This window comes from Salvelinus alpinus, chromosome 3, assembly GCF_045679555.1.
Source record: "Salvelinus alpinus chromosome 3, SLU_Salpinus.1, whole genome shotgun sequence".
In the NCBI taxonomy this organism is placed as follows: domain Eukaryota; kingdom Metazoa; phylum Chordata; class Actinopteri; order Salmoniformes; family Salmonidae; genus Salvelinus; species Salvelinus alpinus.
Window position 1 is genome coordinate 21,031,212 of NC_092088.1, and position 27,901 is coordinate 21,059,112.

The 27,901-nt window shown below is 43.3% G+C and overlaps 1 protein-coding gene across 2 annotated transcripts; it reads left to right on the forward strand.

Moving 5' to 3' along the window:
- On the forward strand, nt 1–27,901 carry LOC139570234 (proto-oncogene Wnt-3-like). 2 transcript variants are annotated; one of them, XM_071391939.1, is made up of 4 exons: nt 1–428; nt 20,237–20,478; nt 24,206–24,471; nt 27,226–27,901. In XM_071391939.1, exons 1-4 carry the CDS (start codon nt 349–351, stop codon nt 27,703–27,705), a joined length of 1,068 nt encoding a protein of 355 aa, XP_071248040.1. In that variant the 5' UTR covers nt 1–348; the 3' UTR covers nt 27,706–27,901. The 2 variants fall into 2 exon arrangements, with proteins under 2 accessions (XP_071248040.1, XP_071248042.1); XM_071391941.1 differs by lacking the exon at nt 1–428 and adding an exon at nt 15,676–16,217.

Sequence of the window (27,901 nt, forward strand, 5' to 3'; positions counted from 1 at the left end):
GGAGAAAAAAAAGTGGAGAGAAAAAGATATCTACCTTAGGAAAGAACCTCAGAGAGGGAGGGAAGGAGAGGACGGGTAGGAGCGTGTGTGTGTGTGTGCGTTTGTGTATGTGTGAGAGAGAGAGACTTACTCTCTTAACTACAAGGAGCCAGACACACTTCCCTGGCCCGACTCAAAGAAGGGGGAAAACAGGAGGTTTTTTTTGTTGCTTCAATTTCATTTAAATTCCCCTCCCTCAACAATCAAGCTTTTGCTAAAGCTTCTCCTCCAGGAAGTCTGTTCTTCATTCCCCATTGGACATTCTATGTATTGATCCATTTCCACTCCTATCACCACAAGGCATACCTCATGGATTTGTACCTGGTTGGATATATGATGTGTGTGTGGTTGTCCAGCTGGCGGGTGCTTGGAGGTTATCCCATCTGGTGGTGAGTACAATCTAGAGTTTCAGCATCAAATCCTAGAGCTGCTATAGGGAGACTTTTGGTCAATGATCATTTTTAGAGGGCAGAATACAGTGCACTTTCAGTTGACTGCGTGGAAAAATGTTCTCCAGCCCAGTCCAAAAGAATCTTAACCTCAAATACTGGTGTAACGGAAAAGGCTTGCCGTTCTTTTCCTCTACACTAAGGTCCATTTATCTTATTAGATAAATGTTGTGATGCTAAGGAGGTTGAAATTGTAGTTTTGAGCATGAAGCTTATTCAACATCTATAGGGATTTTTTTTAAAGGAGCCTATGGATGGCTTGTCTATGTAAATTGTCTCTGTATATTGGCCTGGAGCGTTTCTAAATAGCGGTTGGAATTAGTGTAATTATTGGTTTCGATAATGTCTCCATCCTCCAAGGACAATGACAACATTGAACATCTTCAGGAAAATCTAAAATTGTATGAACTCAACCATACATTTTGTGAGTCCAAATGTATAAGTACTGAGTTTATTTTGTTAAATAAAACTATAATTTTATATTTGGAGTCATACAATCAGGACCTTTTAAGTCAGCGTCATTTTGGTTTGGTTTGCCATTGTGGGTCCATATTCTACATTCTGGCCGCCGGCCCCCAATCATGCCGTGTGACTCTTCATTGTTAACTGAATGTTCATATTTGGTTTTGTTTCGAGGGAGTTATTCACAAACTAAAGTGTTAACTGTTTAGTACCATCAATGGTGTTTGAAATTACTTAAAGCCCTGTCATTTTGAAATTCTCCAAATCAATGAAATCAACAAATTTGTGAGACTGCCACAGTGTCAGATGTAATTTATACATAAATGGTTTAAATACATTTTAATATACTTAATATAAACAATGATTAAGCATATACTTTGTCATTGAATTAGTATTGCAATATTGCCGAAGTCTATGGGAGTTTGTTAGTGTCATGGTCCAATCAGGTTATGCTCTGTAGGGCTTTATGTGTCTTTGTTGAAATATTCCAGAACCCGTTTGGCACCCTCACATGAAATGTAGAGGATCATCTCATTACAAATTCAGCTTTATCCATCTGACCTCATAGGCCTTGCTCTTTTGTAACCTGAAGTATTTTATTTTGGAGATATTTGTGAGTAGGTGTATGACAAAGCTTCTTTGGCTCCTGACACAATACTTGTCAGAGCTACTGCACTTTTAGTAGCCCAGTTAGCATGTGGTCCCACAGCGGTCCTGCCCAAACCACCAGCATCTTCTGGTTTCATTTACAGAGAGTGGAGCTGCCAAACACACAGGCCACAGGGATGAAGTGTTAATGGCAGGACGACTTTACACCCACTCCCTTGATTCAGCACACAACATAACAAAGACACCAGGATTCTCTGTCTGAATTACCTGCAGCTGTTCTCTGCTCAAGGAGCTTACATGACACTGGTGTAATGTTCAGCTCCGGACAATGCGCACCACCTTTGATTTGGATAACTCATTTGAAGTGGAGGGTGGGGGAGGTGGAGAGGGAGAAAAGATGAAATGGCCTTGTATAGCTTCAGGTGGTCAGACAGGTGCTGAGGAATGGATGTCATGGAGCGCTGTCACTGTCGTCGTGGAGCGTTGTCGAGCACATCCAAGAGCGGATAAAACAACGAGATGGGTACGTGATGCATCAAGGGAGAGGGTGCTAAGTTTCAGCGAGCCAGGGCTCCTTTCAGCTTCAGGGCGATGACTTGGTCGTAAATTCTCCAGCCAAGTGGTGAAGTAAATGACTTAAATGTAAATGTAAATGTGAAGGGAGGGGAGAAGGAGTTTTGACTGCACCATGCCTGGCAGCCAGTCACAAGAAGGGGTGTCGAAAACAAAACAGAGCATAAATAACTCTGGAGATGTACATATGCACAGAGGAAGAGGTAATAGAGTGAAATAGCTAGCTAATGAGGGGGTTTGGAGAGGAGCTGGAGCTGCCACACAAAATACACCCCCCCGCAAGAATGTAACTTAAATAGACCCCTCTTTAAAATGCAAACATCAATGGTAGCTCGAAGAGTTTCCTTAGTGAGAGAAAATAAAGTATGTGTAAAGATATCAAAGCAGATAAAAGATAACAGTATGTTCCAAGAGGGCTCTGTATTTTATTTATTTTATTTTATTTAACCTTTATTTAACTAGTCAGTTAAGAACAAATTCTTATTTACAATGACGGCCTACCCCGGCCAACGCTGGGCCAATTGTGCGCCGCCCTTTGGGACTCCCAATCACGGACGGATGTGATAGAGCCTGGATTCGAACCAGGGACTGTAGTGACGCCTCTTGCACTGAGATGTGTGCCCAATCGGGAGACCGCTGCGCCACTCGGTAGACTAGAGCCATCTGATAAAAGTTTTGGCAGCCTGATGCCCATCTCTAATATAAATGTGTGGCTTTTGGAGAAAAATCTGTTTTTCTACTTTGTATAGTATCTCTATTACTCGCCTCTTACGCTATACATAAATATAGTACATCTCACAAGTCTCATCTTAAATATCAAGGATTTTGGAAAAGATTGTGGCAAAGCCCTGTACTGCTTCCATACCGTATGGTGTCTTTAGCCAGGCTATACAACTGGGATGTATGAAAAAAATTCTCACAGAATTTTGCGCCTGTTGTCATTCATTGTCATGAGTCTTGTCCTGGAGGCAGAACTAACCGATTTCCCCTTAGATAGGCCAGCTGCAAAGTCAAAATTGGCTATATTGTAAAAAGTCATTAAATCTAAAATTTGCTTTTTGGTCTTAATTTAGGTTAAGGGTTAAGCATTAGGGTATCAGTGTGGTTAATGTTAGGGTTAAGGTTATGGTTAGGTTTAAAATCAGATTTGATGATTTTGTGGCTGTGCCAGTTAGTGACCACTCTGCAGAGCTGCCTCCAGAACAAGACTGGTGACGAAAAATGCTGACCTGCTAATTATTTTTTTCTGTATTCGAATCAAATAATGCTATAGTGCAGCACAACTCAAATAAATACAAATCAAATACAAGTGATTGGAGAAAAAGGGTTGATATGCTTCAACTTTGTATTCTACACTATACTGTACCTACAGTAGGCCTACGTGTTTGTCATCGTGGTAGAATGATGAGAACAGCAACTTAAAAAGATCTTGACAAATCATAAGTAGTTTAGGATGAGCCCATCACACATTAAAAAACCATCAACGCTTGGTGTACACACAGGTAATCCCTAAATGAAAGCACTAAAGCTAACCTGTCAGCCAGTTCAGCCATTTCTGTTTGTATTCATGTTATAGACAGTGGCCATGATGAGTGAATGTCGACACTCCACATCGCCCATGTCTTACCCATTAGAAACTCTTAAAATGCCAACCTTGGTGGAACAAAGATTTGTGGTGTAGTCAAAGAACATTGCCGCATAACCGCTAAACATTTCAATCCAGCAGACTATTACCCACTTAATATTCTGGTAATCATGGCCACTGTTCTGTTACGGAGAGAACCAGAGAGAGGATGTCACCTACGGAAACTGTATGTTACTATTCAAACTGACTGAGCTGTGGCATTAGCTTTTAATGCCAGAGTTTCTGGTGACTTCTGGTGAAATGCAGTTTTTAGCAGATCAGTGTAGCCTCCGGTAGCACCAATTTCAACACCGCCCTAGTCGGCATAATCACATCAGATGCATGGAATCCACTTCCTGCAGGTCAGAGTAGGGATATGTGGAGCACCAAAACTATCTATTTGCTACAATCGTGACAGACAAATACAAGACATTTGTCAATACCACAGACATGGAACACAGGAAATTGCAGAAATATGATGTTAACATATTAGAAAGTACATTCCCATGTAACATAGCATACATTCTGTAATTCTCATGTCTGTTGGTAGTGAAAGCAAAGTGTTACTATAATAAAATAATACACAAAGGAAGTTGAGATTAAGGTACAGAAAGTAGATAGAGGAAAGGCAGTGACATAGATAGTGTATAAAACTAAAGCCCGACCGATATATCGGTTCACCAATATTACTATATCGGTATCGGCCGATAACTCCACCGATAAACGATATTCAATAAATGGGATGAGAAAAGGGAATCTCATGCTGATCTGAACCCTGCGGCCATTCTCATGATGTGTCATTAATGTATAAAATCAACATTTTAGCATAATTATTAACCACCCCTTTTTTTACATTTTCACCTAAAATGACATACCCAAATCTAACTGCCTGTAACTCAGGCCTAGAAGCAAGGATATGCATATTCTTGGTACCATTTGAAAGGAAACACTTTGAGGTTTGTGGAAATGTGAAAGGAATGTAGGAGAATATAACACAATAGATCTGGTAAAAGATAATACAAAAAAATATATATATATTTTCTTGTACCATCATCTTTGAAATGCAAGAGAAAGGCCATAATGTATTATTCCAGCCCAGTTGAAATTTAGATTTTGGCCACTAGATGGCAGCAGTGTATGTGCAAAGTTTTAGACTGATCTAATGACTCATTGCATTTCTGTAAAAAATGTTGTCTAGAGACTGCCTAATTTGTTTATTAATAACTTTTCATGTTCAAAACTGTGCACTCTCCTCAAACAATAGCATGGTATTATATCACTGTAATAGCTACTGTAAATTGTACAGTGCAGTTAGATTAACAAGAGTTTAAGCTTTCTGCCAATATCAGATATGTCTATGTCCTGAAAACGTTTCTTGTTACTTACAACCTCATGCTAACTGCATTAGCAGTTTTAAGACAACTGCTCTTTTGGATGGAAATTTATGAGAATTCAGTATGGAAAAATTACACTTTTTCATTTTCCCTGCTGTAAAACAGTATATCGTGCAGATATATCGGTATCGGTACGTTTCGCCCCCCCCAACAAATCAGAATCAAATCCAAAAAATCACACCAGTCGAGCCCTATATAAAAGGTTAGGTAGAGAGAGAGAGAGACGTGAAGTCTAAACACTGTTTCCCTCTGTGATATGTGGGTAGCAGAGTAAATGAAATGGTCAATCTTCTCTAAGTCATGCCTACCATACACATCCCCTGTCCTGCCCTGTCCTGGCCACCCCTGCCCTCTATGTGCAGGGCAACTCTTGTGGCTTAAATGTGGGCTCTAGGGTCTATCTCTGGGTCTCTGGAATGTCATTATGTGACTGTGACCCCCCGAAGGGATCACTTTAATGATCCTCAGTGCGAGAAAACCCTCCGTCTGCAATCCTGGTGTGAAAAGATCAAGGATGTTCAGACATTATATTGAGCAGTGCAATGGGAGGGAGGGGAAAGAAAAGGGGAAAGCCTTACAGAATGTTATTATTAAGACCGGTAAGGTTCCATAACAATGGCAGCGGCTGCCATACAGGCGGGTGTTAAAGACACCCCTAATGCCTGTGAGAATTATCTATGGCTAGTATAGTGACTTCGCCAGACAGAGATCTGTACCATGTGAAATGCAAGTTTATTTTCCGATTTGGCTAACCTCCATTCTGTACAGTAGATATTGGACTAGCCTACATCACTTGAGCAGGTGGATAAGGTTCCCTATTTGTGCCCCAGTTTGGGTTATATTGTGCTGTGGTTCCTTTGCCACAGTGATAGCTACAGTAGCTAGCTAACTGCTTGAATTGCAATCGATGTACGTCATCCGAGTGAGCTAACACTCAGTTGACACAAAAAGAGCCTGACACCTGACTGTCCAGCTCTACAAAACAAACCACTGGCATGACGTTATCCAGTCTAACCAGACGGTTGGGAGAGAGGTTCAAAGGAGGCTGGTAGTTCAAAGCAGTAAAGGAGATTCCTAATCTCCGCATATCATCAAAGAACATGTGATGACAAAGTCCCACAGTGCAGGGCTATTACCTGCGTTAAAACACAGGTCAGGACAGTTCCTCAAAGGAAAATAGGCCAAAACGCCAAGAGGCACAGGAGTCCTCAGGGGCACACACATGGACTGAGAAAGAAAGAGAGAGAGAGAAGGAGAGAGGGAGGTTAAAGAGGGAAGGAACAAACTCATTCACTCTGAAACGTTCAACCCACACACACACCACCGTATAAACCTTCATTTGCCAGAATTGCTCATTTTTATAGCTCCTGTTTGAAAATCTGCTACTGGGCTCCCGAGTGGCGCAGTGGTCTAAAGCACTGCATCTCAGTGCTAGAGGCATCACTACACACCCTGGTTCAATTCCAGGCTGTATCACAGTCCCAAACACGGGCGGCGCACAAACGGCCCAGCCTGGTTAGGGTTTGGCCGGGGTAGATAAGAATTTGTAAATAAGAATTTGTTCTTAACTGACTTGCCTAGTTAAATAAAGGTTAAAAAAAATTAAAAATACTGGGCAGTAGCTAATCATGAACAAGAAGCAACCTTTAGACAGGCCTGGCATCTGGGGACTAATTAGTATTGGTCACACCTGTGCACCCTAAATGCTTAATTATAGTCAAACCTTCCCAGGTTATGTCTCAGGTCATACATGTATGCATAACACAAGATTTCAGATACACTATATATACAAAAGTATGTGGACACCCCTTCAAATTAGTGGATTCAGCTATTTCAGCCACACCTGTTGCTGACAGGTGTATAAACTTGAGCACACAGCCATGCAATCTCCATAGACAAACATTGGCAGTAGTATGGCCTTACTGAAGAGCTAAGTGACTTTCAACGTGGCACCGTCATAGGATGCCACCTTTCCAAGTCAGCTCGTTTCTGCCCTGCTAGAGCTGCCCCAGTCAGCTGTAAGTGCAGTGGAAACGTCTAGGAGCAACAGCGGCTCAGCTGCGAAGTGGTAGGCCACACAAGCTCACAGAACGGGACCGACAAGTGCTGAAGCGCGTAATGCGTAAAAATCCTCTGGCCTCGGTTGCAACACTCACTACCGAGTTCCAAACTGCCTCTGGAAGCAACGTCAGCACAAGAACTGTTCGTCAGGAGTATCATGAAATGGGTTTCCATGGCTGAGCAGCCTCACACAGGCCTAAGATCACCATGTGCAATGCCAAGAGTCGGCTGGAGTGGTGTAAAGCTTGCCGCCATTGGACTCTGGAGCAGTGGAAACACATTCTCTGGAGTGATGAATCACGCTTCACCATCTGGCAGTCCAACAGACTAATCTGGGTTTGGCGGATGCCAGGAGAACACTACCTGCCCCAATGCATAGTGCCTACTGTAAAGTTCGGTGGAGGAGGATTGTCTGAGGCTGTTTTTCATGGTTCGGGCTAGGCCCCTTAGTTCCAGTGAAGGGAAATCTTAGCGCTACAGCATACAATGACATTCTAGATGCTTCTGTGCTTCCAACTTTGTGGCAACAGTTTGGGGAAGGCCCTTTCCTGTTTCAGCATGACAATGCCCCCGTGCCCAAAGTGAGGCCCATACAGAAATGGTCTGTCGAGATCGGTGTGGCCTGCACAGAGCCCTGACCTCCACCCCATTGAACACATTTGGGATGAATTGGAATGTACAGTAAATCCCCGCAGCAATGTTGAAAAGCCTTCCCAAAAGAGTGGAAGCTGTTATAGCAGCAAAGGGGTACAAACTCCATGACTTGCATCACCGCCAGGTATGGCAACTGCTCGGCAACCAACCGTAAGGCACTACAGAGGGTAGTGCGTACAGCCCAGTACATCACTGGGGCCAAGCTTCCTGCCATCCTGGACCTATATACTAGGTGTGTCAGACGAAGGCCAAGAAAATTGTCAAAGACTCCAGTCACCCAAGTCATAGCCTGTTCTCTCTGCTACCGCACGGCAAGCGGTACTGGAGCACCAAGTCTAGGTCCAAGAGGCTTCTAAACAGCTTCTACCTTCCAAGCCATAAGACTGCTGAACAGTTAATCAAATGGCCACCCAGACTATTTGCATTGACACCCCCCACCTTTGATTTCACACTGCTGCTACTCAATGTTTATTATCTATGCATAGTCACTTTACCCCTACCTACATGTACAAATGATCTTGACTAACCTGTACCCCACACATTGACTCAGTACTGGTACCCCCCTGTATATAGCCTCCTTATTGTTATTTTATTGTGTGACTTTGTTTTTGTTATTTTTTTGCAATCTTTTTATTTAGTTCATTCATTTTCTTAAAACTGCATTGTTAGTTAAGGGCTTGTAAGTAAGCAGTTCACAGTAAGGTTGTTGTATTTGGCGAATGTGACAAATAACATTTGATTTGATGATTTTTATTTTTTTTAACTTTGGAATGAGATGTTTGACGAGCAGGTGTCCACATACTTTTGGTCATGTAGTGTAATTCAATAAATGTTATGTTGAATCAATGTTGTTTCCACGTCATTTCAACCCACAAATTATATGTGATGACTTTGAATCAACGTGAAAAAATGTTGTCATTTTTTTCACCCAAGTTTTAACCTTAATCAAATGACATGGTGATATTTTTGGTTGATTTCACGTTGACAATTCAACCAAATGTAAATCAAAATGAGTGGTCACTGTCTCACAATGCTAGGAGAGGTAAAGCCAGGGCAGTCACCGATTACTACTGTTTCCTTTGGATGGTTCATACAAACACTTTGTAAACAGGCCATGCCGTTTTCAATCTGACCAGTTTCAGTTGTGTATGTGCTCTGACATACAGAGCGAGACTGAGAGCAAGCAAGAGAGAGAGCATGAGAGAAAGAAAGAAAGAAAGAAGGAAAGAAAGAAAGAAAGAAAGAGCTACTTCCACTATGACTGGCAGTGCTGCACTGAGTTAAACACAGTCAGTCAGAGTGTTCTGTCTGCTCCCCAGCGAACTGCAAGCTGCACGGCTCTCACACTCAGTGTCGCTTCCTGACAGGCAGGTTCACAAGTTTACACCCCAGCTCCCTGTTCTCCTCTGTTCTGACTACAGGGGCTCCCTGTCCCAGCTTTGCACTCACTCTCAAAGTATTGAAGGAGGGAGAGCAAGAGCGAGGGAGAGAGGGATGAAGGGAGAGAGGGATGAAGGGTTTGAAGGAAGAAAAAAAAACAGGTTGGAAAATTTCAGGGGTCCTGTCATTTTTTATCTGATCAGCCCAGAGCTGTTGGACTACAAATCAAAAGTGTGCCAAAGAAAAACAGAACACAACAACACAGACAGGAGCTGTGCATTCCAGCCTCCGCCAGGAAAAGTCCCATCCTGGGGGCGAAGCCGACAACTTCCTGTGCCCCACTTACACTCTCTTCAGAGTGTCTTTGTCTCTCCTGTGGATTCTGTGGTTGGACTATAATTGAGATTCCGATGGCAATGTTTTGGTGTTCATCCTGAGTGCATGAGGCCTCATTTAGCACAGACCCCCAGGGTAAATCTGACAACTTCTGATGTCAACATAGAACTAGTATAAAGTTTGATAGCATTTCATTGTAGAGAGCATTCCTATAGACCGAACAGTCTGTGGACTTTATATGGTCTCTAACTATCTGGAGTCTGAGTTTCATCTTGGTGTGATTGATAAGACAACTATCGTATGCAAATGGAACTGCAAATGGGAATCAGGATTGCAAGGTGTCCCGGTATCCTTTCCAACTGTCCCGTTATCTGGTTTTAATGTCCATTCTAGAATGCCCTAGCCAATCAGAAACGAGTATTCAACAATGCTGTGGTATAAGATTAATTGAATTAATCGAATAAAAGTTTTTCACACATGCACAAGACTGATTGGCATTCATCAACAACTATCCCTATGCAAATGTGTGGTGGAGAAATCTTAAATGAATCCCACTTCTCTCCTACAACACAGATCTATCAGCAAGTCATAATCGACGGGTTACGTTATGTGTAGTGGTGGTTGAGACTGAGTGTTCTACGCAAATAAACAAGGTACAGTCAGTCATCACATTGAAATGAAATTAAATGTGATATGAGTCAAAAGGTTGGTATATCAGCATCTGCCAAATTTTCAGCAGGCTGTTATCTGTTTTATGAAGTAGCCAGTCGACACACTCAACAAGCAGGATAATGCAGTGGCTGAGGCTACAACAAACCTAGTTATGGTACAGTAGTTTCACTGAACATTCAGTTGAATTAAAAGACAGCAATTTGGCCCCACAGCAGGGTAATTTTCTGGATAAAAATTGTGTTTAGGTGGTGGATGTGACGGTGGAGGTGGCCAATGGCGTGGTCAACGATTGAACATTTTAGAGGCTCTTCTCTTGGCCGCAGAGACAAAATTTGCTGTCTTACAGCTAATTTCCTGAAATTCTACACATTTTGCCATGGAGATACATGTTTTACCATTTTAAAGCTGGCTTCCTGCAATTCTACACATTTTGCCATGAGGCTGAGAGAACATTTGCAGTTTTAAAGCTAATTTCCTGAAATTCTACACATTTTGCCATGGCTTATACCTGAGTGACTCAAACAACAAACTCAATGGGGGCCACATGCCATGACAAAAATACTCCTGAATGCATAGCTTTAATTTTTGTGATTGTTTGGTCTCAAAGAATATCTTTTAAAAAATACATAGGTCCATTATAATAATAATAATAATATTTTGTGCGTTTCTTTGAGAAAAGAAAACAAGAGCACTAACATGTGACGTTCATAGGATCACATCAAATTTGGTGTCAAATGAAAGCAAAGTCTACATGTTTGAGAAATTAAGGCATACAGTATATACATTACAACCATTTTCCATCTGACAAATTAGGAATAAGCAAAGGTTTTGGAAAAGGAACATCTATCAGAAAAAGTCTTAAAAGGCATTAGAAATACATCAAAACACATCAATATTTTCACATTTCTCCCATGAGGAGGGAGGACAATGAAAGTTCACAGAAGTAACAAGTAAATGTAGACCTATCAATTAGTTATAGTATTTTTACTGATAACAATTTGGTTTATGATTTATTAAGTCGGTAACAGAATGACCAAAAAAATCTGTAAAAGAATGACTACAACTGAATCGGCTACAATGGGAATTCATAGTAGTCACACACCACAATTGGGTCACCTGCCACTGTTCTCCCTTCCACTGGCATACTGTTAGGTTCAGCTCATAACCATTTTCTTTCTTTTTCTATCGCTAGGTGGTCAAAGCAAGAGTGTGAAAACAGTCTGGACAACCCCTCCCTCTCACTCTCCCTGTCTCTCTTCTCACTCTCTCCAGTTAATGTCATTTCTCCCAGCTCTTACTGACACCTACCCATGAGCTCCCTTTCTTTCCATTCACTGTAACCAGCCCACTGAGCACCGAACGACACTGGACGTCCATGGACGTTGAAAAATAGTTGAGTTTGTGTCAGTCCAAATTTTAACCAATCTTAGACGTCTATTTCACAAGTTTGAACAGCACAGTACAGTAGAGTAAAGAAAAGTAGAGTGTAGGTCAGTACAATACAGTACAGTACTTTTGAAAGTCTCTGGAAAAGTTTTTAAAAGTTTGGTTATTAGCTACCTTTTGAAATTGTTTCCCGTGGCGCGGTTAGCCTCAGTTGCTGGGACCGCTATATCTGTCCAGGGATCCAGCCTCTGTTGCTGGGACCGCTATATCTGTCCAGGGATCCTGCCAACCAAAAGTTTGAAGAGCTGCTGGGCGTAGCAGCTAGCCTAGCTGCTAACTAGCTATCCAGCTAGCAACGTTTACTTAAAAGCTTGAACACAGGCCCTAACGCGGTTAGCCCTTGTGGCTGGGACCGCGGATTATCCTGGGCTAGTGGCTGTCTAAATCCCTGCTGTTTGTTGCTGTTTAAATCTGCCCTCAGTATTTGGACAAAGCTCTTGAAGCTACACTACATGACCAAAAGTACGTGGACACATGCTTGTTGAACATCTCATTCCAAAACCATGGGCATTAATATGGAGTTGGTCACCCCTTTGCTGCTCAACAGCCTCCACTCTTCTGGGAAGGCTTTCCACTAAATGTTGGAACATTTCTTCTGGAACTTGCTTCAATTCAGCCACAAGAGCATTAGTGAGGTTGGGCACTGATGTTGGGCGATTAGGCCTGGCTCGCAGTCTGCGTTCCAATTCATCGTAAAGATGTTAGATGGGATTGACGTCAGGGCTCTCTGCAGGCCAGTCAAGTCTTTCATACAAATCTGGACAAACCATTTCTGTATGGACCTCACTTTGCATGGGGGCATTGTCATGCTGAAACAGGAAAGGGCGTTCCCGTTTGCCACAAAATTGGAAGCACTGAATCATCTAGAAGGTCATTATATGCTGAGGGCAGGTAGCGTTTTCCTGGCATACGCCAAACCCAGATTAGTCAGTCGGACTACTAGATGGTGAAGCGTGATTCATCACTCCAGAGAACGCATTTCCACTGCTCCAGAGTCCAATGGTGGCGAGCTTTACACCACTCTAGCCGTTACTTGGCATTGCGCATGGTGATTTCATGAAGCTCCCGACAACCAGTTATTGTGCAGATGTTGCTTCCAGAGGTAGTTTGGAACTCGGTAGGGAGTGTTGCAACCAAGGACAGACGATTTTTACGTACTATGCGCTTCAGCACTCGGCGGTCCCGTTCTGTGAGCTTGTGGCCTACCACTTCGCAGCTGAGCTGTTGTTGCTCCTAGATGTTTCCACTTCGCAATAACAGCACTTACAGTTGGCCGGTGCCTCTAACAGGGCAGAAATTTGAAAAACTGACTTGTTGGAAAGGTGGCATCCTATGACGGTGCCACGTAGAAAGTCACTGTAAGGCAATTCTACTGCCAATGTTTGTATATGGAGATTGCATGGTTGTGTGCTCGATTTTATACACCTGTCAGCAACGGGTGTGGCTGAAATAGCAGAATACACAAATTTGAAGTGGTGTCCACATACTTTTGTATATATTGTTTACTTTTGTATAAAATATCTAATAATGAAAGAGAAGAATCGCTGTTTAGAATTTTGACAAGTTAGTGTGGGAGAGGTGAAAAAACTATTGTTATCCATCAATAATAATAATAATAATAATAAGCCACCAGGCATAAAAACTATTGAGAATGATAGCAGACTGTATTGCCACCCCTATTTGCGTTATCTATTTGCGTCATCTTTAACAAAAGCCTAAAGGAGTGTATGTGTCTGTTCTTAGTAAACTGATGGAGAGGATTGTGTTTGACCAAATACAATGCTAGTTTTCAGAGAACAAGTTAACTACTGACTTCCAGCATGCATATAGAGAAGGGCACTAAACATGTACTGCACTGACTGATGATTGATTAAAATAAATTGATAATATATTTGATAGTTGGAGCTGTTTTCTTAGATTTCAATGCAGCTTTTGAAGTTATTGATAATACATTGTTATAAAAAAAATCATCACATTGTTGGAGAGTTATTTAACTAATAGAACCCAGAGAGTATTATTCAATGGAAGCTTCTCTGTGGTGTCCCTCAGGGCAGTTTCCTTGGGCCTTTACTCTTCTCTATTTTTACAAATTATTTGCCACTGGTCTTACTCGAAGCTAGAATGACTATGTACGGATGACTCCACATGTCAGCACCCAAAGCCAGTGAGCTCACTGAAATGCTAAATAAGGAGTTACAGTCAGTATCAGAATGGGTGATTATTAATAAACTGGTCTTAGATACATCTAAAACTAAAAGCATTGTATTTGGTTCAAAACGTGACCATTGAGCAAGTTGAGAAACCTAAACTCCTAGGTATATCATTGAATGGTCAATGATCATGGTCAAATCATATTGACAAAGTTGTTGTGAAGATGGGGAGGGGTATGTCTGTTATTAAAATACATGTTGTGTTTTTTACACAAAAATGAACTGTACTAGCACTGGTCTTGTCCCTTCTTGATTACTGTCGATTAAAATGGTCAAGTGCCGCAAAGTAAGAAAGCTGCAGCTGGCTCAAAACAGACACACACACAGACACGCTCGAACACACACAGTATTGTTGTTGTTGTATTGTTTGTATAATGTTTCAGTTGCATTGTTTGTATATCGTCGTATTTTAAATTTGTATGGCACTCCTTGTCTATCAGTGTATCAGTGTTTTGTTACTTTTCATGTTTTGTGTTTTTTGTGGACCCCAGGAAGAATAGCTGCTGCTTCTGCAAAACTAATGGAGATCCAAATAAACAAATAATCTGTACTGTACTGTGATGCCCAAACTTTTGAAACATAGACGTCTATGATTGGTACAGATTTGTCCGGTTCAGACCAACCAAATTTGGTATTGTTTGGGGACAGAGCTCATTAGAATAATAGCCAGTGAGTAGAATAATACCCAAACATGCAAAGGAGGCTATTACATTTTTCTACCTTTTGTGTACCTATTCCGGATACATCACTATGAAGAGAATGACATTCATAACTATGCATTTCAGTATAGTACAGATCAGGGACACATAATTTAATTATGTTACCGTAATTCCGTTACCAGGTGTTAATCCACTTCACTTAATAACCAAAATAGATTTTTTCAAACTCAAGGTGTCATATCATAGCTGACACCCCATTCTTTTTGCAGACATCTTGTAATCTTAATTCGGAGCATATACATGGAAAACGTGGTTGCATAAAACCTGAGGGAGATTTTGACAGAAATTCTGTTACCAAATTTGTTTCTGCACAGTGCTTCCAGTAAATGTGTTTTTGTAAAATTCTCAGTGGAAATTGTTCAAAGTAGTCTTGTGCATAGAGTTGTATGGTTTGTTTAACTTTGCAATCGATGGTTTTTGTTTGGCATAATTTTAAAGTGAAAGATCTGAGTCTCAGCGTAATTCTGTTACTGTTACTGCCCTTTTCTACATACTTTATATCTGATTGTAGTCGTTTAAGTTTAAACTAAATTATGTTTATTTATTATTTATTTTATTTTTTACTCTTTCGATTTACATTTCTATGCAGAAAAAGCACTGTACAGTAACTATGACAGGGTAGCCATGTGTGCACCTAAATGCATGGCATGATAGGAGTAAAGCCTTGGAGTACAAGTAGCAACAGAGCCATCCCCTCTACACAAGCACACACCACCCTATTTTCCATGGAGCTTTGAACAGTGCCTGGGGAATAATGCATAGAGGGATGGATTGTGACAGGCTGGTTCTCTCTAATCCTTCTCTCCCTATCTGTTTTGCTCTCTCTTCCTAGGCCCCATTATTGTCATAGTGCCATGGGCAAACGTTGCATTTTTGCCGATTATAACTCAGTCAGAAGACATTAGCAATACCCCTCCTGGAAATGTTGGTTACTGCAGTTAAGTAGCCTAGCCTACCTGCACTTTGCTCAAGCTAAAGTGAGTTTGACAGCTTGTTGGGCATAATTTCTGCTCTCCATTCAAAATCTTCATTGTTGCATGTGTGTAGCATAGATTCAGGAATTCAATTGTCCATCTATTAATTGAAAACCGAATCCCCAACCCTGTAATATTGCATGGATCTTACCTGATAACTTTTCATTGCCAAAAGTTACAACTTGTGGTGTATTTTAGTGTAGGCAACACCATGCTAGAAAATTACAATCGGTAACAAAGCGCGGGAAGAAAAGGAACAGCACGAGACTGTTTTACTGATATAGCGGCTGTCTGTCCAGCTGGTCTAGATAGTTCGTGTCGGTTTGCTCTGTTTGTGTTTTTGAAATATCACATAGTGGCGACTCTCTTTGATATGATATATGTTTGATAAACCTTTACAAGATTAAAGTTAGCAACGTACAAATGGTGAAGGTCTAAATGTGGCGCCATGTTGGCGGAAGTTATGTTAACTCGTTGACAACTTGACTGACATTTTCTGCGCGTGAAAAACGTGTAGGCTATTTACATCAACAAGTAAACTTAAGCAATAATGGACCAAGCAACCACAAGTCTAGTTCCAGAAGTGTTCCTCATGATGAGGGCTCCAACAAAATGGTGAGTTCAGCAGTGACGTTAACAACACAAATATAAAGCTTTATTGGAAATCCTAAATAATTCAAATGTGTCTGCTAATATAACGACTGAAGCAATTTAAAACAGCAACTACATAGTCACAGTGTCCTGTTCTTTTATAGGCCTATTACTGGATAGGTGGATGACAAACTGACAACAATATTGGTGAATTGAGATAGCTTGCCTAGTTATCCCCTTCACATGGCTACATTCAAATGATAGAGAATGGGATGATGAGTTGTAGCCTAGGCCTATTGAGGAAAAAAGTTGTCAACATGGTATAACAGCACTGTCATAGGGACATCCTTTTCAGGAATATGCCCACTCACTTTACAAAGTAAGCCTATAGGCCTAATACAACTGAGTGATTGCACATGTTACAGTTGACATTGGCTTTATACTATTGGAGAGATTAAGATGGCTACACATTTGAGGTAATTGTCCTTGACTGGTGTTGAGCTGAATGCATGACTGGAGGTTAAAGTGATGATAGGATAGGAGGCCTAGCTGGTCATGAACTTCAAACTGCTCCTACAGGCCACCAAGCTCAAGGCAATGAGGTCAGGTGTCATGCTTAAAGTGGTTCAGAGGGTGGCAGAGTGTTTTTTGTGCCTCTGGGCATGGAGTACCTGGCTGTTATAAAGGGAAAGTCTGCTCTTAGACAGGTATGACATTTTGACCCCAGTGATGTAGACCTCCCACAGAGATAGCTGCAAAACATTCTAGCCACACATACTGATTGAATCAAAGGTTATTCAGCAGCAGTGGTGAAGCAAACCTTCATAGAAGACATATGGAGCAGAATCGCAACCTTCACAGAGGCTTTGCCCCTGTGAAAATAGCCTTGATAGATATGTCCTGAATTTCAACTGTTTTGCACTTTGTGGTGAAATCCCTTTGTCTCCTCTTCTTCGTGTCTGTGGTTTCCAGTGGCCCATATGCTCATGTCGAGTTGCTTTTGATACTGAGAAAACCCCCAACCAGCAGTACTAATCCCCCACAGGGCCAGAGGAGGCCCCACAGTCACAGACCTGCCTAGGCATGCACCTGCCAAGCAGTTTCTGCTCCTCTGTCTACTCCCCTAGAGTGGATTCCCCCGGCATTCTGCCTCCCTCGGCCCATGCCCTGCTGCTTCTGTGCTCCTCTCCAACTTGGTTGAGACACATCGCTCATGGCTTCCAAGAAGCGAGGCAAAGCCGACCGGCTCAGCGTGATATACGCACAGCGCTGTGGGTGTGTGTGTGTGTGATATGCCTGGCTTCCTCTCAGATCTAAGACTGTCATTAGCACCTAGCCAAAGACACTCCTTGCTTTCATCTCGTCAGTCCATTACAGACCAAGTGAGGCTCATCCTTTACAAACAAAATAAAAGAGGACGCAGAGCCTCAGCGTGTAGTCTAAACACGTTAAGTCCACAAGAAAGCCCTTGTGTGGTTAAGTAATTGACTTCATCAGACATCCACACGACGCCTCCGAAACTGGTGCGTCAGCAGCAATCGTACCAGAAGGAGGCGGGGCGAGCTGATTGGCTATGTGGTGCCAGGGATGGGCTCCACCACGGCAGGCAGCTCCATGCAGGGCCAGGGCATCAACTCAGGTCCTCCCCATAGCAGGTTGGGAGATTAATGGGCAGTAGCACAGCTGGCAGACTGTGTAATTACGCAACTTAGTCACTCAGTCATTCCAGACAGAGTGAAGTCAGCAACACTTGAACTCAGTGGCATTTCTGGGATTGGCAGATGAGTTTATAAGGTCTTCCCTCATGCCTGAGTAAACATGGCCTTAGATTATCGGATAGATAAAAAATGACCGCTCTCTAATTACCAGCACATAAATCAGAGGTCTACTTTTGTGCAAGGGAACATGAAATGTTATGGAACTATTTATTCAGTTGATATCATTGGGATATCGTTATTGGGCCGACAGATATTTATGAATACGAACACATATTTCAAGTGTGTGTTTTAAAATAACAAAACTCAGCATTGAAATGAGATAGAGGTCTGAAGCCTGGGTGAATGCAGGTGAAATGACTTTAGCTTTACCATATCTTAATCTTTTAAGATAGGACTGCTCACTGCAATAGACTTTGAACTAGTCACTTGTCTTCCCTCCATCTTTATTTAGTCCAGAAATTGCATGATCTTTCTGAACATTATTGGTAAGTTAGTACAAGATGAACATGTGGCAGGCCAGGCAGTGATGACTGTTGACAGTCTCACATGTTCCATCAGCTTAGCTGCAGTACTAGCCATTCAGCCTGCCATCTCAGTGCGTAAGCCCCATTGGCAAGCAGTGAAACCTGGGAGCCTGCTGTAACAATGCTCACCTGTATTCCAAAGGAGATCAAAAAGCAAAAGTGTGAGGAAGGCGGTGGTGGGGGGTTGTGGCTGGGAGAGAAAGCAAAGCGTACATGAGCTGTGAACTTTTCCCTCTGACTTCAATGTCTTGGCTTTTGTGTCGGGGTGGGTTGCAGCAGCGCGCTCATCTTTCAGAGTCAGTGGCTGCCGTGATAGAGTTGCGCCCTGCGGCTGGCCTGAGGTCTTCCCGAGTGGCGCTCTGATCTGATCAGCACCGATTGTTCCCCATGATTCTCTCTTTCTCTCTCTCTCTCACTCTCTCTCACTCTCTCTCACTCTCTTACACTCTCTTACACTCTCTTACACTCTCTCACACTCTAAAATGTCTGTGTATGCTGATGAAAAAATCCGTACAATATCATGAAACAGATAAGGATCATGAATGCTCTGTCTCTTGAGAGAAGCTACTGCTAAATTATAGTACTGTCAATTTAGCTTACAGGACTTAATATCTGCATGCAATGGATTGTGGTGCATGGTGGATTGCGCCACTTCGCATAGGTAGGTAAGGGAATGTTTATAAAAGTGGCATACACTCACAAATAAATAAACAATAAAACCTCAAAATCTCATAACTACTTTATGGCAAACATAGCATCTTCTAGAAGGTTCAGTTTTGTTTGAGCCTGTCATCACAGTAAGCATGTTAAAACATGGACATAGCAAACATCACCTTTTCCTCTCCTTCCCTTATCTAAGGAGAAAAAACAGGCAATTAAAGTTAATTACCTCGATGAAACTATAATGGTTTCTGGCATCCCTGGCTGATCTGGGCTGTCTCGTTGTGGTGATTAATCCATGTTTAGGCACATCTTTGCCAGCCCGCTGGTGAGGCACAGGGAGTTTTAGGAATGCCATATGTCCAATACGACACATGGCACACACTTAAGTGCATACACACTCTTTCACACACACACACACACACACACACACACACACACACACACACACACACACACACACACACACACACACACACACACACACACACACATCGCATATCATAAATTAGGCTAATAACAGAGAATTGAGCATGTGTGTTGTTTGTGTGTGTCTTATCTAGAGGAGAAACTAACAGACAGATTAGCGTGTTATCTTTCGGATCATCAGGATCTGCGGGGGCTAACAAGAGGGAGCACTTTGAAAAGTCAATACTAATAGGTCATATCCCTTTCTTGAAGAGGGGCTATTAGCTTCTGTAAGTGCAACTGCATTAAGCACTCATGCAGCCAATAAAACACTCACAGAGTCAACCCAACCCCCACAGAAAAACAATAATCAACCCCACCTACTACAAAAGCAACTCTGAGCACAGAATATATTAAAACCAATGGGACAAAAAGTTTCATTTTGTATATCGAGAGGCAATCTGCTTTCTTTCTTTGAACAATATGCCTCTGTGGAGGGCCTCCCTGGCATATATAACCCTCCCTGCCATTGAGGCAGTGAGTTCAGGGAGGGCCCTCTATACTCAATGGCAGCAGATCCTATAGATGGCTTCTCGTTAGAAAGCTGAATGGAGATACAGAGAGACTGACAGACTGTGTAGGGTAGGCGCTAGACTAGACAGTAATATACTGTAGGTCTGGATGGGCAGGTACATGACACACTCCCCCGTCCTTCCCTCTCCCTGTGTTGCAGGTCCCTAGCCTTGGGGCAGCAGTACTCGTCTCTGGGCTCCCAACCCATCCTGTGTGGCTCTATCCCCGGCCTGGTGCCCAAGCAGCTGCGCTTCTGTCGCAACTACATCGAGATCATGCCCAGTGTGGCCGAGGGCGTGAAGTTGGGCATCCAAGAGTGCCAGCACCAGTTTAGGGGGCGCCGCTGGAACTGCACCACCATCAAGGACAACCTGGCCATCTTCGGGCCCGTGCTGGACAAAGGTAGGCCTACTACTGTAACAGGACTGTTTGTTTGAAGAATACAAATATACTCCTTCCTCTATACTGCCAGTGAGGTATTCATATGAGGGATGTAACTGAGATATCTTTGGGATATATGAATTACAGCCAAGTACCATATAAAACATACAAAAAAAACTAATTGATGTACAACAACCATGGAATTTGACTCCTCAGTAAAAGATGAGCTAATCTGACTTCAACAGGGGATTGCAGGTTCTATGAGGAAACTACTTTTTCTCATAGCGGTGATAAAAACATTAAAGGGACATATCAGCATTAGTGGAAAAAGTACCCAATTGTCATACTTGAGTAAAAGTAAAGATACCTTAATAGAAAAGGACTCAAGTGAAAGTCACCCAGTAAAATACTACTTGAGTAAAAGTCTAAAAGTATTTGGTTTTAAATATACTTAAGTATCAAAAGTATAAATCATTTCACGTTCCTTATATTAAGCAAACCAGACGGCACTATTTTCTTGTTGTTTTAATTTACGGATAGCCTGGGGCACACTCCAACACTCAGACATAATTTGCAAAAACGCATTTGTGTTTTGTGAGTCTGCCAGATAAGAGGCAGTAGGGATGACCAGGGATGTTCTCTTTAAGTGTGTGAATTGAACAACTTTCCTGTCCTGCTAAGCATTCAAAATGTAACAAGTACTTTTGAGTGTCAGGGAAAATGTATGGAGTAGAAAGTACATTATTTTCTTTAGGAATGTAAAAGTTGTCAAAAATATAAATAGTAAAGTACAGATAACCCCAAAAACCTACTTAAGTATTACTTTAAAGTATCTTTACTTAAGTACTTTACACCACTGCATATCAGTGAGAAAATGGGAAACAAGGTGTGTAAACAAATGTGAGGTAAGTACCGTAAACTGACATAGGGATAAAAGAACCCATTGCTCTGCTGCTGAGCACTGCCTGTTCCACATGCTCCTACTGACAAATGACCCGCAGGGTGATTACAGTAATATACACCTTTCCTTACTGCAGTGAGAAAGGAGCGCCGGTACAAGCACTGACAGATTATTTGCTGTCCATCCATCTCGCTACCTTCAACATCACATTTGTCTTTTGAGTCTGTGTGTCTTCTTCTGAGCTTCCCAACCTTGTTGATGTTTTCACACATGAAAGTTAGTTAGTGTTGTAAATCTCTCAAGATTAGCTCACACAATTACAGTTGATACACAGTTGTCACAGTTAATACACTGGAGATCATCTGCCAGGCTTTTCACAGTGAATACTAATCATCAACGGTCTTAAAACTGACTGGGTGCTTTAAACAATCTGATACAAAAGCACAGAACGCACTAAGAAAACAGAACCTGGGGTGCTCGGAGTAGGCCTTTAAATACCTAATGATGAAGATGGGTCTTTGTGTTGCGGAGTGAGGCTGCTGATTGGATATTAATTAGCCTGCGTGTCAGAGGGAAAGGGATCTGGGCAGGAATGGGCAGTGTGAACCTCCATCGCTCTCCTAAAAATACATTTTAAAAAAGGGAGCGGGAAGGCCAAATGAGATTACATGCAATAGAAAGGGGCTGGAGGGCTCAGCTCAACCCCTACTGTGCCTGAAGACCAGTGCGCGCCTCACACAGCCCGGCTCCCACGGACGCCCCATTCACACGCCCTTTTGACTCTGTCATGAAAACAGGCTGAAAGGGAATCTCCCAACCTACCCTAGGCCGGCATGTTGGGGTGAGGTGGAAGGAAGGCAGGGGGTGCTGGCGAGGGAGGGGGGGGGGCAGCCTGAGTCGGGAGTGACGGCATGGGGTTGACGAGGGAGGGGGTCCCAGACCAGGGTGGCTATACCATTCCCCTGCCACCTTAACCCCTATGGTGTTTATGGTGGTGGCTACAGGCGGAAAATGGGGGGTTGAGGGTGCAAAGTGGCGGTGGTGGTGGTAGTGGAGGATGGGGTTTCAGGGTGGTGGCGGAGAGAGGGTGTTGGAGGGGGGGAGTTTAGGGATTGCCAACTCTGGGCAGAGCGGGGCTGCAGGGGCGCGAGTCGCTGGGCCCTTTGTGTGGGTAATCTAGTGTGACACAAGGGAAACAAAGGCGGATTGATGGGCCCAGCAGGTAGCAGGAGCAGCGCAGCCTTGGCTGACAGCCAGAGCTCCCGGGGCCCACAGCTCACAGGCCCCCGTTGTGGAGAACCCAGCATGGCTTGCCAGGGCTAGCTGGGACTCCCGCTCGCCTCCCAACCAGAGGTGTGTGCGATCCAATCAAACAAACATTGAGGTTTTAGCACAAAAATTACGCTTTTAGTGCTGTTTACCTAGAATGAAGCACACTGGAAAACATTTTTGATTGTGGGCACTTTGGACAATGTCTTTAATCATGTTTTTGTGACCATATATTTACAAGATGTATTACCTGATTGGATATTGTGTGAGACATGTTGTCATGTAGATAACAGGGGTGATGTTTAGTGTTACTTCAGTGACTGTATTACATTTCCACTTCCCAGGATTTCCCATCAGAGCAGCCATATGACCTCTCACCCTATTGTGAACTGTGACTCTATTCAGCCATTCACCTAAAGGTTTCAATCAAACAAAGGCTTAAATGCAAAAAGTAACGTCATGAAAGGTTGAGCGCTAATTAACTTTATGAGCAAGTTAAATGTCCCCTAGCGACCGAAACGACAACTTTTTTCAAGTATGTTTCTCTCTGTTTAATGCAAATTAACACTACAAAGACTTGTAGATCGACTTACACTGTAGAATAACTAACTTCCCTGCAGGTGTTTAGTAGAGAACACTACTAACTGCAGTCAGTTTTAGAGGGGCTAGGCCTCCCTAGATGCTTTAACAGTGGCTCCATTGCAGAGTGGGCCCTCCCCATACCCTCTGTGTGTGTGTCCCTGCCGGTGTGTGTGCAGTGCGAGGTGGTGCAGTAGAGAAATGGGTAAGCCCTCAGCACACAGTAAGTGTGCTGCGATTGTGAAACAATGGTGTCTGGTTACATAATAAGTTGTTCCGTTCAAAGGAGGCGTAACTCCATCTCTCAGCACAAACACGGAGCAAAGCAGACGCACTGCTCGGTTTCTACCTAGAGGCCCCGTGGGCTCTGACAGGGGGAGGAGGGGGGGGGGGGCGACATTCCTGAAACACTTTCCAATGCAAAACAGCACACCTCAGGGATGACAGAAGGTCACTGAGATCTCACTGAGCATTAGGCCCTACTGACACCAGCCACAATATGGTGATGGCACAGCTAGGGGACATGTCTCATGTAGCCATCTCTACGACGCTTTCCAAAATCGGTAGAATACACCACCTCCCCCCAAAAATTATTGATCACTGATTTATCGTTACCGCAAAAAATGGGTCAATTTATCGCAATATGGATTTTTGTCCATATCGCCTAGCTCTGTGGGAGATGATGAGAGTGAAAATAATTTCACCCAGTGTTTTCTACACTGATCAGGGCCCAATGTTTTAAATCCTCTCAAGGACTTTTCTCCTGAAAAACATTATTCTTGCAGTACATTGTGTGTCAACCAAGTATTTATCGCTATGATATATGAATACCTGCTTGAAGGTGAAAAGCTGTGTTAATAGGTTTGTGCCCAAGGGTGTCATTTTCATTACCCCTGATGTATGGAAGTTGGCAGCAGTGAAGATTGCAGAAACTGTTTTGTTAAGAAGATGGTACTAAAGATTAATTGATTGAATTTACTCTTTCCTTTTTCTCGCTAGCCACCAGAGAGTCGGCGTTCGTCCACGCCATCGCCTCTGCGGGCGTGGCGTTTGCTGTAACGCGGTCCTGCGCTGAGGGCACGTCCACAATGTGTGGCTGTGATTCCCACCACAAGGGTCCCCCGGGGGAGGGATGGAAGTGGGGCGGCTGCAGCGAGGACGCTGAGTTCGGGGTGCTGGTGTCCAGAGAGTTTGCCGATGCCAGAGAGAACCGGCCCGATGCACGCTCTGCTATGAACCGGCACAACAACGAGGCAGGACGCACGGTAAATAGGCCTACACTGTCCTACACTGAGGATTTACTAGAATGGATATATTGGTTATACATACTATACAACGTAAATATGTAATATAAATACACATACAGTTGAAGTTGGAAGTTTACATACACTTAGGTTGGAGTCATTCAACAATTGTTTACAGACAGATTATTTCACTTATAATTCACTGTATCACAATTACAGTGGATCAGAAGTTTACATGCACTAAGTTGACTGCCTTTAAACAGCTTGGAAAATTCCAGAAAATGATGTCATTTGCTTCTGATAGGCTAATTGACATCATTTGAGTCAATTGGAGGTGTACCTGTGGATGTATTTCAAGGCCTACCTTCAAACTCAGTGCCTCGTTGCTTGACATCATGGTAAAATCAAAAGAAATCACCCAAGACCTCAGAAAACATTTTGTAGACCTCCACAAGTCTGGTTCATCCTTGGGAGCAATTTCCAAATGCCTGAAGGTACCACGTTCATCTGTACGAACAATAATAAGCAAGTATAAACATCATGGGACCACGCAGCTGTCATACCACTCAGGAAGGAGACGCGTTCTGTCTACTAGAGATGAAAGTACTTTGGTGGGAAAAGTGCAAATCAATCCCAGAACAACAGCAAAGGACCTTTGGAGGAAACAGGTACAAAATAATCTATATCCACAGTAAAACAAGTCCAATATCAACATAACCTGAAAGGCCGCTCAGCAAGGAAACCGCCATAAAAAAGCCAGTCTACGGTTTGCAACTGCGCATGGGGACAAAAATCGTACTTTTTGGAGAAATGTCCACTGGTCTGATGAAACAAAAATAGAACTCTTTGGCAACAATGACCATTGTTTGGAGGAAAAAGGGGGAGGCTTGCAAGCCGAAGAACACCATCCCAACCGTGAAGCACGGGGGTGGCCACATCATGTTGTGGGGGTGCTTTACTGCAGGAGCGACTGGTGCACTTCACAAAATAGATGGCATCATGAGGTAGGAAAATGATGTGGATATATTGAAGCAACATCTCAAGACATCAGTCAGGAAGTTACAGCTTGCTTGCAAATGGGCCTTCCAAATGGACAATGACCTCAAGCATACTTCCAAAGTTGTGGCAAAATGGCTTAAGGACAACAAAGTCAAGTTATTGGAGTGGCCATCACAAAGCCCTGACCTCAATCCTATAGAAATCTTGTGGGCAGAACTGAAAAAGCGTGTGCAAGCAAAGAGGCTTACAAACCTGACTCAGTTACACCAGCTCTGTCAGGAGGAATGGGCCAAAATTTATTTTGGGAAGCTTGTGGAAGGCTACCCGAAATGTTTGACCCATGTTAAGGCAATGCTACCAAATACTAATTGAGTGTATGTAAACTTCTGGCCCACTGGGAATGTGATGAAAGAAATAAAAGTTGAAATAAATCATTCTCTACTATTATTTTGACATTTTACATTCTTAAAAAAAGTGCTGATCCTATCTAACCTAAAACAGGGATTTTTTTCTAGGATTAAATTTCAGGATTTGTGAAAAACGGAGTTTAAATGTATATGGCCTAGGTGTATGTAAACTTCCGACTTCAACTGTATGTAACACTGTTTACTACACAGCCAAGCAGGATGCAGTGTATATACTTTAGTACACATCACTACATAATGATACTGGACACACCCAGCCTTGTAGCTGAAGAAAGGTAAAAAGCACAGTAGTAAAAAGACAATGAACAAAGATCTACTTGTTTGGCAATAGGATGGAATTATCCACAGTAAATGTTACAGTACCAGATTACTAATTCTGTGACAGGAAAGATTTCGGTATTTGACTTAAATTCAGTCCACATTTCTGTGAGTTTCCGCCTGAAAAGTAGCACTTAATCTTGAAAGACTGGGTAATTATCTGATGTAAAAAAGTTGCCCCTGCCTTTCATGCCTCAAATCCCATCCGAAATTCCCTGACAGACAAATAACCTGAGTTAGTTGAGAGGGAAGAGAAGGGAATCAGCCTGGACTTAAACCATCACTCATTGCTGTCATTGCTCAGTGAAATATCTGGCGAGCTACTCCTCACCAGCACGCTGAGGGGCAATTGGAGAGACCACACGGCAACAAGGCAGCCTTTTGATCTGACTAGACAGGAGCAGGGAGACCACAGGAGCCGCAAAACGGCAGGCAGCCCTGTCATAACCCCTCTCCCTCTCTCCATCACCCTGATCCCAGTCGCCCCACCTGGCACTCTCACACTTCATTGTTTCCCCCCAGGGCCCCTGGGAGATGCCAGGGGCCAGACGAGCCCAGGACATGATGTCAGAACTAAGAACCCCTCCACCCCTCAGCGCCCCCACTCCCCTCTCGCCCAAAGGTGCCACAAACACCTGCCTTCCGCCGCAGCTGGGGGAATTCTGCAGCTAAATGTAGCCAGAGAATTAAAGCTAAGCAAATCTAAACAAAGGCAAACCGAGCCGGTGGCGTTGCTCAGGTGAGTGTAGTGACTTCTGAGGGAATTAGCTGCTGCACACTGCAAAGGCCTGCCTCTGTTTCACAGCTGCCTGAACCACACCTGAAGAATCAGCCAAGTAGCATGTTGTTCTCAACCTACAAGTCGGTAGTCACTAGCCAGGTTATTGGTAAGAGTAGTTAATCAAACGGACTTTCCGGTAGTAGACTGACAAGCTACCAATCGATATCACATTTACACTGTGCTGAAAGAAAACAGGATTATTCTATCAGTTTCTGAACTGTTTCCTTCTCCCTCTTTCTCTTTTTTCCCCAGACCATCCTGGACCACATGCACCTTCGCTGTAAATGCCATGGCCTGTCTGGCAGCTGCGAGGTGAAAACATGCTGGTGGGCACAGCCCGACTTCCGCATGCTGGGTGACTACCTGAAAGACAAGTACGACAGCGCCTCGGAGATGATGGTGGAGAAGCACCGCGAGTCGCGCGGCTGGGTGGAGACGCTGCGCGCCAAGTATGCCTTCTTCAAACACCCCACGGAGCGTGACATGGTCTACTACGAGGGCTCGCCCAACTTCTGCGAGCCCAACCAGGAGACGGGCTCGTTCGGCACCCGCGACCGTGCCTGCAACGTGTCCTCGCACGGCATCGAGGGCTGCGACCTGCTCTGCTGCGGCAGGGGCCACAACACCCGGACTGAGAAGCGAAAGGAGAAGTGCCACTGCATCTTCCACTGGTGCTGCTACGTCAGCTGCCAGGAGTGTGTGCGCGTCTACGACGTACACACATGCAAGTGAAAGCCTGTGTGCTCACTCGGACAGACGGACAGAATGATGGACCACAGCGCCCATGGCAGACACACAAACACACACACTGCAGTCCTTGTGAATATATACAGACAGACAGACAGGCACCAATGAGAAATGGCACTTTGTACTGGAACTCTATTCTTCTGCACCCTTGTAATAAAAAAAAAACATATCCTTCTTCCAA

What these genes read in the sequence shown, in the direction of transcription:
- LOC139570234 (XM_071391939.1), top strand. Translation starts at nt 349, where the DNA reads ATGGATTTGTACCTGGTTGGATATATGATGTGTGTGTGGTTGTCCAGC. An exon ending in GGAGGTTATCCCATCTGGTG is followed by an intron (nt 429 to 20,236) that starts GTGAGTACAATC and finishes CCTGTGTTGCAG; the next exon opens with GTCCCTAGCCTTGGGGCAGC. An exon ending in ACAACGAGGCAGGACGCACG is followed by an intron (nt 24,472 to 27,225) that starts GTAAATAGGCCT and finishes TTTTTTCCCCAG; the next exon opens with ACCATCCTGGACCACATGCA.